The sequence below is a fragment of the Nothobranchius furzeri genome, chromosome 7 (genome assembly GCF_043380555.1).
Source record: "Nothobranchius furzeri strain GRZ-AD chromosome 7, NfurGRZ-RIMD1, whole genome shotgun sequence".
Taxonomy (NCBI): Eukaryota; Metazoa; Chordata; class Actinopteri; order Cyprinodontiformes; family Nothobranchiidae; genus Nothobranchius; species Nothobranchius furzeri.
Genome location: NC_091747.1, coordinates 61,032,292 through 61,044,310, shown reverse-complemented (window position 1 = coordinate 61,044,310; position 12,019 = coordinate 61,032,292). Strand labels below are relative to the sequence as shown.

Below are 12,019 nucleotides of genomic sequence, written 5' to 3'. Positions count from 1 at the left end.
GATGTTTGCGCCGTTGCCAGACGCCTTTTAGTACTACAGCTAAAAAAACTACAGCATGGCGCGGTACAGTCAGCATTTCCGTCTTTTTTCTGATTGTCCCGCCCCTCAAGTGCCTCCCTGCCTGTGAGTTACCAGACTTTCTCTGTGCAGAATTAAACAGAGGACGAGTCTGGCAGGCCAGGCTAGTGCGGAGGACCAATGTGATGGCTCACTCGTACAAAATGGTTGATAGAGCAGAGATCATCGGCTGGTGACTACAACTTACTATGCTGAATCTGGGGTTGATAACAGAACAGAGGTAGTCCATTTCAACCTCTGAGGTCCAATATCTGACAGGTTTTACGTAGTTTCCTCACTTAAGCACACCTCATTCCAATCAACCAATGATTGACCAACGATGCTTCTGCAAATAGCGAAAATAAGCTGAGGAAGAAACCCAGCTGTTGAATCAGGTGTGCTGAAGCAGAGACACTTCTCAAATTTGCAGGATATTGGACCCAAGAGCACAAGAATCGCTCTACTTCTACTCAAGAATGACCAAAGCTAGAACGAAGAGAAAAGTACCAACCGGAGAAAAGAGATTAACCCCCAAATTCCACTACCTCCGCTCCGCTCCGGTCCGCCCCCGCCTTCCGCAGCCGCTCGCTTCCGAACTCAATTTTTACTGGTACCCGCTCTACAACGGCTCCGCTCCGGTGCGGAGACCTGAGGGGGGCAAACAAGCATGCGCGGGATTTTTGAGATCTTGCGATACAGTCCGAGCAATAAACGCGGAAGTTAGATCCAAACACCCGTTGTGTGGGAGAAGCATCGAAATGAACTGTTTAATCTGCCCATCATTTGTGTTGAGAGATCAGCAGTGTTTGGATCAACAAAGTGTGACTACTTTGATAGTAGAAACTGTATTTATGGCTTAATTTTGTGCATTTAAACTTCAGCCGCCATTGATAGTTGTTAAAAGTTGTTAAACCTGTGCATATGAAACAAAAACACCTTTTGTTTATCGATTTATTGTGAAAAACGGAAGTTGTGCTTGCTCCTTTTCCTGTTGGGCGGTTGTGATTTCTGTCCATTTACTGCGGAGGTGCTCCGGCGTCTGGCAAAAATAGGATCGATTCTATTTTTGCCGGACGCCGGAACAGAGGGCGGCGCCACACTGCCGGAGCACGGCCGCAGTAGTGGAATAGCTCTGATTGACTACAACGGGACCGATTTTGCTCCGGCGTTCGTGTCGGAGCGGAGCGGAGGTAGTGGAATTTGGGGGTAAGAAATCTCCGAAAGACAAATGAGACCATTGACGGTTGATTGAGAGATTGTTGGGCTTGCATTGAAAGACTCTCTCAGAGACAACCTGACAACTGAGACCAAAATGTCAAGATCTTACCAATGTTTGGTCTCAGTGGTTGCCCATTGGTCTCCAACCTGAAGAAAGAGGGGAATAATCAGACTTAACTGCCTCAGCATTATTCTACTTTTAGGGACCACTGACTCATATCCTCCTAAACAGTAAAATACAAAGCCTTTCAGAGGTCAAACGTTTGATTCATCAGTAGCTATGTGAGTAGATACTCACATACAAACATCCCTTTTCATGTTTGCTGTATCACAAGAGCTGCTTGGCAACACCTGGAGCCGATACGAAACCCTTAAAAAGGAGTTAAACCATCGGGAATTCTGTTGGTGGCCGGAGAGCCGTGCACACTCGGAAGTACAGCCACCTTTCCTCTCCCCACATATGTGGCTGCTGCGTGTTTACACTGAAAACACTTGAGGCAGCAGCAACAATCACTCTGTTTTAAAAGTAACTTCAAACTGGACTTCCAGTTCACTTTCCTCAAAACTACACAAAAGCCACACCCCCGCAAAGTCTCTTTCTCAAAGAGAATTCTTAGTTTTGCAAACGCTGCACTTTAGGAAACATCAAAGCACATTTATCACAGAAGTGGTCTTGGCATCAAGATCGGTTTCCATTTGTCACAATTAAAAGAATGTGTGTGTTGGCCGACTGTCGTGGTGATGCAAGGAAGCCTCTAAAGAGAGAAGAGAGGTATTCTATTAGTCTTAACGGACCGGTAGCAGCAGACTTCAATGCTAATCTACTATTAAATTTATGCTATTTTTTATAGCAACACCACCTATGACCACATGTATTTGTTTATTCTAATATTTGCGTTTGTTTCACCATCAGATGAAGTTATTTAATTAATATAATTTCTGCAATCATCATAATGCTCATCTATTAATTCCTCTCCTCCTTAATTTTTTTAATAAATATTTAATTTTTTATTCCATGACCATGATTTTATTACAATCACTGTCATCACTGTTGTTTATTTACATCAGATTGGTTTTCTCTCCATCCTCATCAGCAATGTTTTGTGTATTTACATGAGATAATTATGACCTGCATTTACTCGTCTTTATATAATCATCAGTTTTCATGCAACCTTCGCTTTCATTATTATCATTATTACTTTAATAACACCAGTAATTATCATCATCCATGTTTTATTTGTTGGTTTATTAGCATTTCTTAATGTGCTCATATTTGTGTCATTATGCATGATACAGTATTTACTTTTGTATGTTGATGCTAACCATCAGTTTACAACCATCGTTAATATAATCCCCGTCGCCACCAGCAGCGGTTTGGTTTATTACTTTATTTAATCACTTCATGACTTTATTCATTTACATCATTGTCGGCTTTTGTTGTTATGACATGTACTATTTGTTAGTTTTTTTTTAATTTTCACCATTTTTATCCATTCATTTCATTATTCGATTTCCATCATCAAACTTGTACGTTTTAGCTTAACCAGTAAAAGTGTAATTTTCATTATTATTCATATTTTATAGCATCATCATGGAGGATTTGTTATGCATACATAATATAATAATTACATAATAATTACATCATTTATCACAACCAGCAGCAGTTTTGTTTTACGACAGTAATTCATCCTATAAATCCTATAAATCATATTTTAAACAAAACACATTTTTATTTGTTGAAAACAGAAAATAAATTCAGTAACAAGACATTTATTACATATTTCAGATTTTATTTTGTCAGGAAAAACAAGACAATAATCTAAATAAATGCATCTCCAGAACTGTTCAGTACTTGTGCGTTAACCTACACACTAGTTGTGATTTGATCATGTAGCTCGACTAACCAGCTGTGTTGTTTCTCCCATTTTCATTTCTCTGCTCCCACCTCCTCGCCTCCCATCCCTCTTGCCTTCCAGAGGGGTTTTGGTGTTATTACCATCTCCTCCTGAAACTACATCCTCACCGTGATCCACCCGGCTAACGCACCTCGGTGCATTATTCACACATCAGTCAAAGCTGTGGGTTGGCTGAGGTCACCATCTTTGGTGTCATGGTGACAGAGTAACACCTTCACTGCTGTTACATTACACGATAATAATGTGATTCATGCACACAAACGCAGACTGTATCACTCTTATTAGTTCATTTGTTCCGTATTTATGAACCACTGATGTGCTGATCTCAGTATGAATGTGATGGAAATCTATTCTAACTGATGAGGGAGTTGTCAGGGAGATGATGTCATACAGCGTGCACGCATGATCTCTCGTTGGGTCTGCATTTTTTGAACTGTGGGTCAACTCAACAGAATGAGATTAAAAAGAGAAAAAACAAACATTCAACATCTCTAAATAATCTAGCAAAGCCACAATATTTCCACAATACCATTAGCATCATTAATCATAAGATCCATTTTTATTAGATGGTTATCGTGCTTGCACCAGACATCCATACAGTGAGGCCATCTTGGTGGTTTATCATTATGAAACAAGCAGTGGCATCCATGATGTTAGGCCTGCGCACAGCCGTGTGACTAGGTGGTGTTAAATAACATGCGGGACAGACTGGACTGTTTGAATGCAGCATTAGCATTGTGCTAGCACGAGGATGGAACATGGTCAAATCCTCGGCATCATAATGAGAAAATGTTGCGGACTTGTGGCGTCTTCGGGCATTCAGCAAATACCAGAAAAAACACTGTCAAGTACTAATGTAGCAACATCATAATGAAGGTGGTTTTATAAACTAGTTACGAATTTGTCACACATGTCCAATCTGAATTGGGTTAATTAGTTTGCAGAGATTTAGGCCCTGTCCACACGTAGCCGGGGATCTGCCAAAACGTAGATATTTTTCTACGTTTTGGCCTGTCATCCACACGAAAATGGAGTTTTTTCACACGAAAACGGATCTTTTTAAAAACTCCGGCCAAAGTGAAGATCTGCGTTTTCTCCGTTTTGGGTGTCTGCATGTGGACGGACAAAACCGGAGTTTTAAGGTCCGCAACGTCACTTTCCGCGACAAAAAAATGCTGACATCACGTGTGCGACCTGTGTTTACACTAGTCGACAGCATAGATGCCCTCAGAGCTGCGCTCGCTTTATCAATTGTCCAAGCGCTTTCTGCTTGTTTGTTTTTGCAAGCGGAATTACTGCTCCTTGCGGAAGACCACAGACGAAGGACGAGGTTAGGAACGGGGGAAGTACTGCCGCCTACAGGTCTGGCATGTTCTTAACAACGTATTTATCCGGGTACGTGTGGACAGAGTATTTTTTTAAAACGAGGTGGTGTGGATGCAAGTTTTTGGAGGGGCGGATATTCGTTTTTTTTAAAAACCGGCTACGTGTGAACTAGGCCTTAAATGGTGGATTTTGCAGCTACCTTACATGAGACGTGGGTCAGTTTCCAGCCGGAGTTTCATCAGCAGCAGATTCATCGCTGCATCTTTTTGCTAGATGAGGTAAAACTACAACCAGGGATTTTAAATTTACCATTGCATGAGATGCATTTGACACAAACCCAGAAGTCATACCACTTTTCATTTGGTCTGCTGATCCCAGGTCTGTTTCAGTCTGTGATTATATGACAGCTATTCCTGGAAGAATACCACCTTAAGCCCAAGGAGAGATGACAAGCCAAACACTGAAAATTCCTTGAAAAAGGGACGTGTCATTTTACCAATGTTCAGCTAATGGCCTAAAACACAGAACATATAAAGCCAGCATCATTGTAAGGCCAGTCTAACTGCAGGTGGTGCGTATGCAAAGAAGATGCCTCCCTTATTTTCCATCTTTACGTTTAAGAGCAACACAAGATGAGCGATAACCCTAAATCTGAATGCAACAGTTGTGCTACTGTAACCCATCCTTGCCCTAAGTTATTCAAAGCATTCTTTTTAGTCGAATCCGATTGAAAGAGCATCTTCCTATAAACTGTCCCCTGAGAACAAACTGGATTCTTAAATATCAACAAATATTCAGAGAAACCGCTGCATATGTATTAAACCTTCGGCTAAGAAACGTTTAGTTTTACAGGGTTTGCACAAAATGACCTCAGACACATTTTAATATTTATAGGATATACAGTCCATGCACTCTCGTTTCTATAAGAAATCTTTGGCTTTAAGATCATTTGAATAGATATTTTTGGCAGATTATTGTAAATAAAGTGGCATTTAGAAACAATTTCACAAATATAACTTTAAATTTTAAGCAGCTCTGGTTCAAATATGCATCACATAGTTTAAAAGCCTTCAGTGAATCATGAGTAGGTGGGTTCATAACCCTGCTAAAGCAACTACACCTTCTTCTGTGTCTCATTAATCAGGCTGGTGTTTCTTGCAAAAGGACGACGTTGTTGACCAACTGAAATTTCTGCCCACCTATTAGGAAAGTGCATGCAAAACAAAAAACCTGATCCCGGTGACTCCCGTCTCCCCTCCGTTCCACGAGTCAACGCCTCCTTAGTTGTTTGTCACGTTTATGGCAGCCTTGACAACTAATAACTTTCTGTGGGAGTTTCGTGTGGGTGATAATCCACACCGGCAGATCGGCTGGCCATATGCTCTTTGATTATTGAAGGTGATGTGCGGGCACTCTGTCAGCCCGCTGCGATGTGCTATCTGAAGTAGAAACACAGGTCAAGGCTCACAACCGAAGCCCGACATATGCTAATGAACTCATCTCATTAAATATGCATGGAGCCCTCCCTGGGCCGAACGGGGGCAGAGGCGTGATTCTGCAGGAATTATGGGAACAGTCATTTTCCATTATGTCGAAGCTAAATGAGCAGTGACCTGCGGGAGAAGCATGTCTGACCCATGTCAAGGCAGTTCTTGCCAATTTCGTAAAGAGAACTTTGCAGATGGGTTTTGACTTTTAAGGTACTGTGGTGACAGAGAATAAATGGATCTGGTTACACCAGATAACCTTGCTGGAGTAATCTTCCTCTGAAGCCAATGTTCCAAGTCTGTATAATTAATCAAAGACAATGATGTCAATGAGGGCTCCATTTATGAAATTAGAGGCAGGCGGTCTTCCATTACCGTACCGCTTCTAAGTGCATTAGGAGGGAGAGAGAAGCAGTAAACCAGGTGTGGGAACCATTAGCTCCATTCTTCTTCCCAAATAGCCATTGTTCTGTTCTTCTTGTTTTCTGCACAGCCGAGTGTGTTGTAACAAGGCTAGACTCGAATGCTCCGGTGCTGACGAAGTAGTCAACATTGTAAACAAAGTGTGAACAACAAGACTTGTTGGCTCAATAATCAATGAAGGTCTAACAAATGGCTCCATGTTTGTTTTCTTTAACCAAATGGTCTGTCTACTTTACATACTCATGTTGTGTAGTTTGGCATTGAGGAGAAAGAACAGCTTTAACACAGAGAGCATAAACACCTTGTTTTACATCTATTGATGGGTGTTAGAATATAAACCTGCTGCCATCCAATGACCCTAAGACTTTGAAACAAACCAGAGAAAGAAAAAGGTCGAGAACATAAAAAGGTCTTTGTGTTTTACCTAACATATGCGCTCTTATCAAACACAATAGTTCTATGATGACGTTCAGCAATAACCAAACTTTCATATAAAGGTCATGGCAGTTTCTCATCATAACCATGGCTAGGTGACACATGATGGCATCTTATTTACCAAGCAAGGCTTGGTCTTTGATCACTTAAAGAAAAACAGAACTCTGGCCTCAGGTCCATGCTACAACACTGTCATCTTTTCAGTTTTGTGCTAAGATGGAGTGATGTCCTGCTCCTAGACGCATTCGGACATGATTTAAAAGAGTGATGCCGAATGGGGCCCAGGGAGGGGTGCAACTGCCTAGAGGAAAGCACTTTGGAGTCCTTTTGTGCACACAGAAAGGCGCTACACAAGTAAAAGGCATTGATCATTATAAAATTATATTTGGCGAACACCAAGAGAAATAAAACAGCAATTAATGTAGCAAAAATGTAATATTCTAGCACTTTCCTAAAGCTAATTCAATACAAATAAGTGCTGATTCAGGAATGTCTTATCTCACTGATTGTTTTTGGAATGTGGACTTTCTGGAAAACATTCATTTAGCCTATATATATAATAAATGATGTACCTAATCCAGTAGGGAGGTGGCCTAATGCCAGCATCTCACTGGGCAGTGGCCGTTGGTGGCTAGTTGTTACAGAAGTATTGCATGGACCACATCAACCCTTGTGAGTGAGGCTTATGATGTAAACAAAATGCAACACTCTTATCACAATGTAGTCTCAAAGTTTTTTTTTTTAATTGCTCTCAGTTTTTATTAGTTATTTGGCTTTTAAACTGTCCTGGAGAATCCCTCCATTTTTCTGAAGTGCCGAAACAAAATTCTGAAGGTTTTAAAATCTTCTCCAACACATTCAACAGCTCTGACTAAACATTTAAAGAATGTGAGGTCCTTTGACTCAAGAGGAAATGCGTAAGGCACTGTAAACAACTCAGCAGTGAGGGTGTACTGACTGCAGGGACAAAAAGGATTTGTCTGTTATGCAGGTCATACATGACCATCGACCCCGATTCCATTAGTGAGACCATGAAATATATATAACATGAAATTCAGAGTCGAAATGATTGGCCTGTTCAGGTATCAGTTTAAAGTAGGGATACACGACATATCCGCATCAACATCGGCATCGAGCGTTATTCTTTTACGTTTCAGTATCGGTCCAATAAAAACTGGGCCGATATTAACCAATTTTTTTGTTTTTGTTTCAGCACGTGGGGGGGTGGGGGTGGGGGGTAATTGTTTAGTCATGTGACATTTACAGTACACATCTCATGTAGGGTGTTTGCACACACACACACACACACACACACACACACACACACACACACAAACACACACACACACACACACACACACACACACACACACACACACACACACCTTTTTTCATCAGGGTTTTTTTTCATCTAGATTTGTTCCATTGGTCCCTTTTCATATCTATCGGTGACTAATGGATGTTCTTTCAAAGAAAATTATGGAAAAACTGAATTGTGGAAACAGTTTATTCAACGAAAAAGACGTTTTTACTTTTTCAGAAAATTTTGAAAATAACTGTCTTTCATTAAATTTTATGCATATTTGAATACTGATTTACTTAAACACTTTTATATTTCATTAAAAAAACAAAGCACTAAAAAATACTAATTTCATTAAAAAACAACAAGAGTATATGTTTACATAACACCATACAGTTTTTAATGAAAAGTAACTGAAGAAAATATCTCGTAATTTCTGCCAACTTTAAAGGGACATTATGGAAGTTTGACAGCCAAAACATGTATAGAAATAATACATTTCCTCTTCATACATTTTAAATAGCCATTTTTGCTCCGAACCGTTATTTGAACATTGTTTCAGCTGTCATCAAGGATATAAATGTTATAGATAGAAAAGACGTCACTGGCGCTTTAGCTTACCTAGTAAAATGTCGGGCTCTCATGCAGAAGACCTGGGTTTGATTCTGGATGTGAACATAGTTTATTTAGAGTTTCTTTTTTACATTAATGGTATATTTTTTTACAGAAAGATGCCCAAATTTTATTTGAGACCCGCCGAACGGCATTGAATTCACAGATAAAAAAGATGTGGGTTCAACTTTCATTTTGGAACAATTTTTCAAGCAAGGGAAAGGAATGATCTGAGCATGCAGGAGGACTGACCCATCATAAACCTTTGTCGGCTGTGCTGAAGAGAAAGATACAGAACCAAATTATTTAATTAATTAGCTGCGTGTTCTCCTGTCCTCTGTCCTCCGGTCCACACACACACACACACACACACACACACACACACACACACACACACACACACACACACACACACACACACACACACACACACACACACACACACACACACACACAAGGGACTGTCTTAGCTGTTATTTTCATTAAGGGGTGTGCACGTACAGCATGTGAGCCTCGTGCACGAGCCTACTATTGAAGCTGCCGTTATGCTTTTGGCCTGAGGGGGCGATAGCGAGCATAAAAATTCAAAACTCCGTAAAGTCCCTTTAAGAAATAAATGAAGAAACTCTGAATTTTTATTGTTTACACACATTTTTTTACCTAAACACTTTCTAATAATTTTCTAGATTTATTCATAGATCTTAGTTTAGTTCAGCTGTACACTTTCTTTAGTCCGTTTCTAAATATATGTGATTGTGATTCTTTTATTTCCCTGCTAAGGTTATTCCATATTCTTACACCATATAAGGATATACTACGGTCTTCAACTGAGGTCCTAAATCTAGGTAATTTAAAAACATCAGTGCCTTTAAACATGTAACCACTCACTCTTTAAAAAGATTTTCTGAGTATTAGCCGGTAACATACTTTGTACATTGTTTACAATATTTTCCAATCTACCAATCATGGTAGCTTTTTAGATGCGCTGTGATTAGTTAGACTACATGTCATTGGTTCAGCTTTATGACAACATAAGTTGCAGATTCATTATTTGTCAACAGTTCTGTTGAAGAGTTGGTTCAGTTTTCGGAAACATCTCAGAACGTGTCTGAAAAATGACGACAGTCATGTTCTTTCATGCCGACATTTCTCACAACACACGCCCATCTGGCTCACGCATGCATTCCTACAGCATTTGTATTTTCCATAACCCTTTACCTGAAATAAACACACCAAATACAAAGAGTAGAAGGAGTTCATTTTACACTGTCTCACCAAACAGCGGAGAGAAGGTGATGCACAACTCCCTCCGGAGCTATTTCCATCATTTCCCCCACCCTTCTCAGCTCAACAGAGGTTTTTATTGAACAAGGGGATGGAGGGCGGGCCTTTCTCGAGTTTCAGAGTTACAGATTCATCTCCTAGGAAACCATATTCCAGAGATAACAGCACAGCAGGCTTACAGATGAATCATTTACAGAGGAATTACACACAGTCAAAATACACACACAACTCTTCAGCTGACCGGTAACTTAAAGAGCAAGTTACCCCCAAATCACTTTTTTTTTGCTGATAAACTATATAAAGGAGTGTCTAGTCGTGCTACAGACACGTGTAGTCAATAATTTGGCACTTGAGTGCATCTTGGTTAAAATTCAAATATTCTGCCTAAAATTGTCAGTGTTGCGCCGTCGTCAGGGAAAAATTCTGCACTGTACTTGAATTTAAATCTGCCACCGCTATTGGCTAAGAAGTATGGTATGATGTCATCTGGTACATTATGATGTCATAATGCCACTGTGAGCCTCTGTGTGTGTGTATTTGTTAGCGGCTCCGCCCTCTCGGTCTGCCAAGCAACAGCATTTGTTGCATTTTTCAAACATGAAGTGGGAGTGAAGTAAGTTTCTTGTAAGGGGTGACTTGCTCTTTAATCAACATTCTTCTGAATCAGCTGACCGGGGTAGCTTAATCAACACATACTGTTGGACCTTCATCTTGTCTCAGGAAGTTGGGTGATCACAGAGACCATTCTTCACCACTCTAAAATGTGATCAAAGATCGATGACCTTTCGTTTAAACAAATACCTATCATGTCCTGCAACGTTCTTCTCAAAAAGGTACATAAAATACAGAAAATCCTATCACTTCCCTCTTCTGAATATTGTCTCCCCCACTGAAAACCTTCATCTCATTATTTGTCAGCAGCTTTCTGATTGGTTTGATCAAATATCCCGAGACAAGCCTCGCGAAGTAAATCCTGACGTTCGACCGAGGCCGCTCATTAACGTGTCATTTAAAAAATACTGACTTTCAACCTTTTCCAGGTAAAGAACTGCAGCGGCGCTGACTGCTCAGCGGCGCCGTGTGGGGTGGCCTGTAATTGACAGCAAAAATAAAGTCACAGCTTTCACTGCAGGGACAAGTATTCTGGCTAATTAGAGCATGAATCTATGAGAACTACCCTATGTAGAAGTAATCCATCATGAGGCGAATAATTACAGTGCTTACTTTATGCTTGAGAGTGCAAGCACTATAATTTATCACCGGGCAGTTAAAAAACGAACACAGGTATGCAGGAGGGGAAGAGAACATGGGCTAGAAAGTGCCAGCAAGATGTTAGTGTTTACAAAGAGGAGAACTATTAATGATTAGTATTAAAGACAGGCTAACAAACAAGCCCTAGTGCGATGTGAGACCACCCTGGACTGCTACATTAGTTATTCACTACATAAATGTGTTTGTTTTATTTTTCAGGTGATGTAGAACCGGGAACCTGCTTCTGGGTTTGCCACACCCCAACACGGCTCCACGCCACGCCTCCTCCCAGAACACCCCTCTTGTGGTCATTTCACTGCAGCCGAGACAGCTCATCAACAACCTCAACTTGGAAACCTCACAAATCGCCAATGCTTACAAGGAACTGCCTGCTGCTGTTCCTGTGGATTCTTGTAAACGAGGATTTGGTTTTTTCTTCGCGTGCACCTTCATCATCGCTGGGACGGAGCAGAGCGGGGAGGGAGCACGCCAGGAGCTCGGTGGGCCCGGTGAGGAATGGGGCGGCTCGATTCCAGCGGGTCAAGAGGGGATGGGTGTGGAACCAGTTCTTTGTGCTGGAGGAATACATGGGGTCAGACCCGCAGTACGTGGGAAAGGTAAACACACTTTTTTCCCATTTATAATGTGAGAGAGGTGATAAGTCACATAACAAGTAGCTTGGGATGAATCTGAAGGAGGCAGAATCACCA

At 40.9% G+C, this 12,019-nt stretch overlaps 1 protein-coding gene across 1 annotated transcript in view; it reads left to right on the top strand.

The window, feature by feature from the left end:
• Window positions 1-12,019, top strand: part of LOC107383082 (cadherin-12) — a 186,511-nt gene that overhangs the window by 49,932 nt on the left and 124,560 nt on the right. Inside the window, exon 2 of the mRNA XM_015955509.3 lies at window positions 11,529-11,926. Coding sequence (XP_015810995.3) covers window positions 11,681-11,926 — 246 coding nt within the window. The 5' untranslated portion in view covers window positions 11,529-11,680. The remainder of the gene's footprint in view (window positions 1-11,528; window positions 11,927-12,019) is intronic.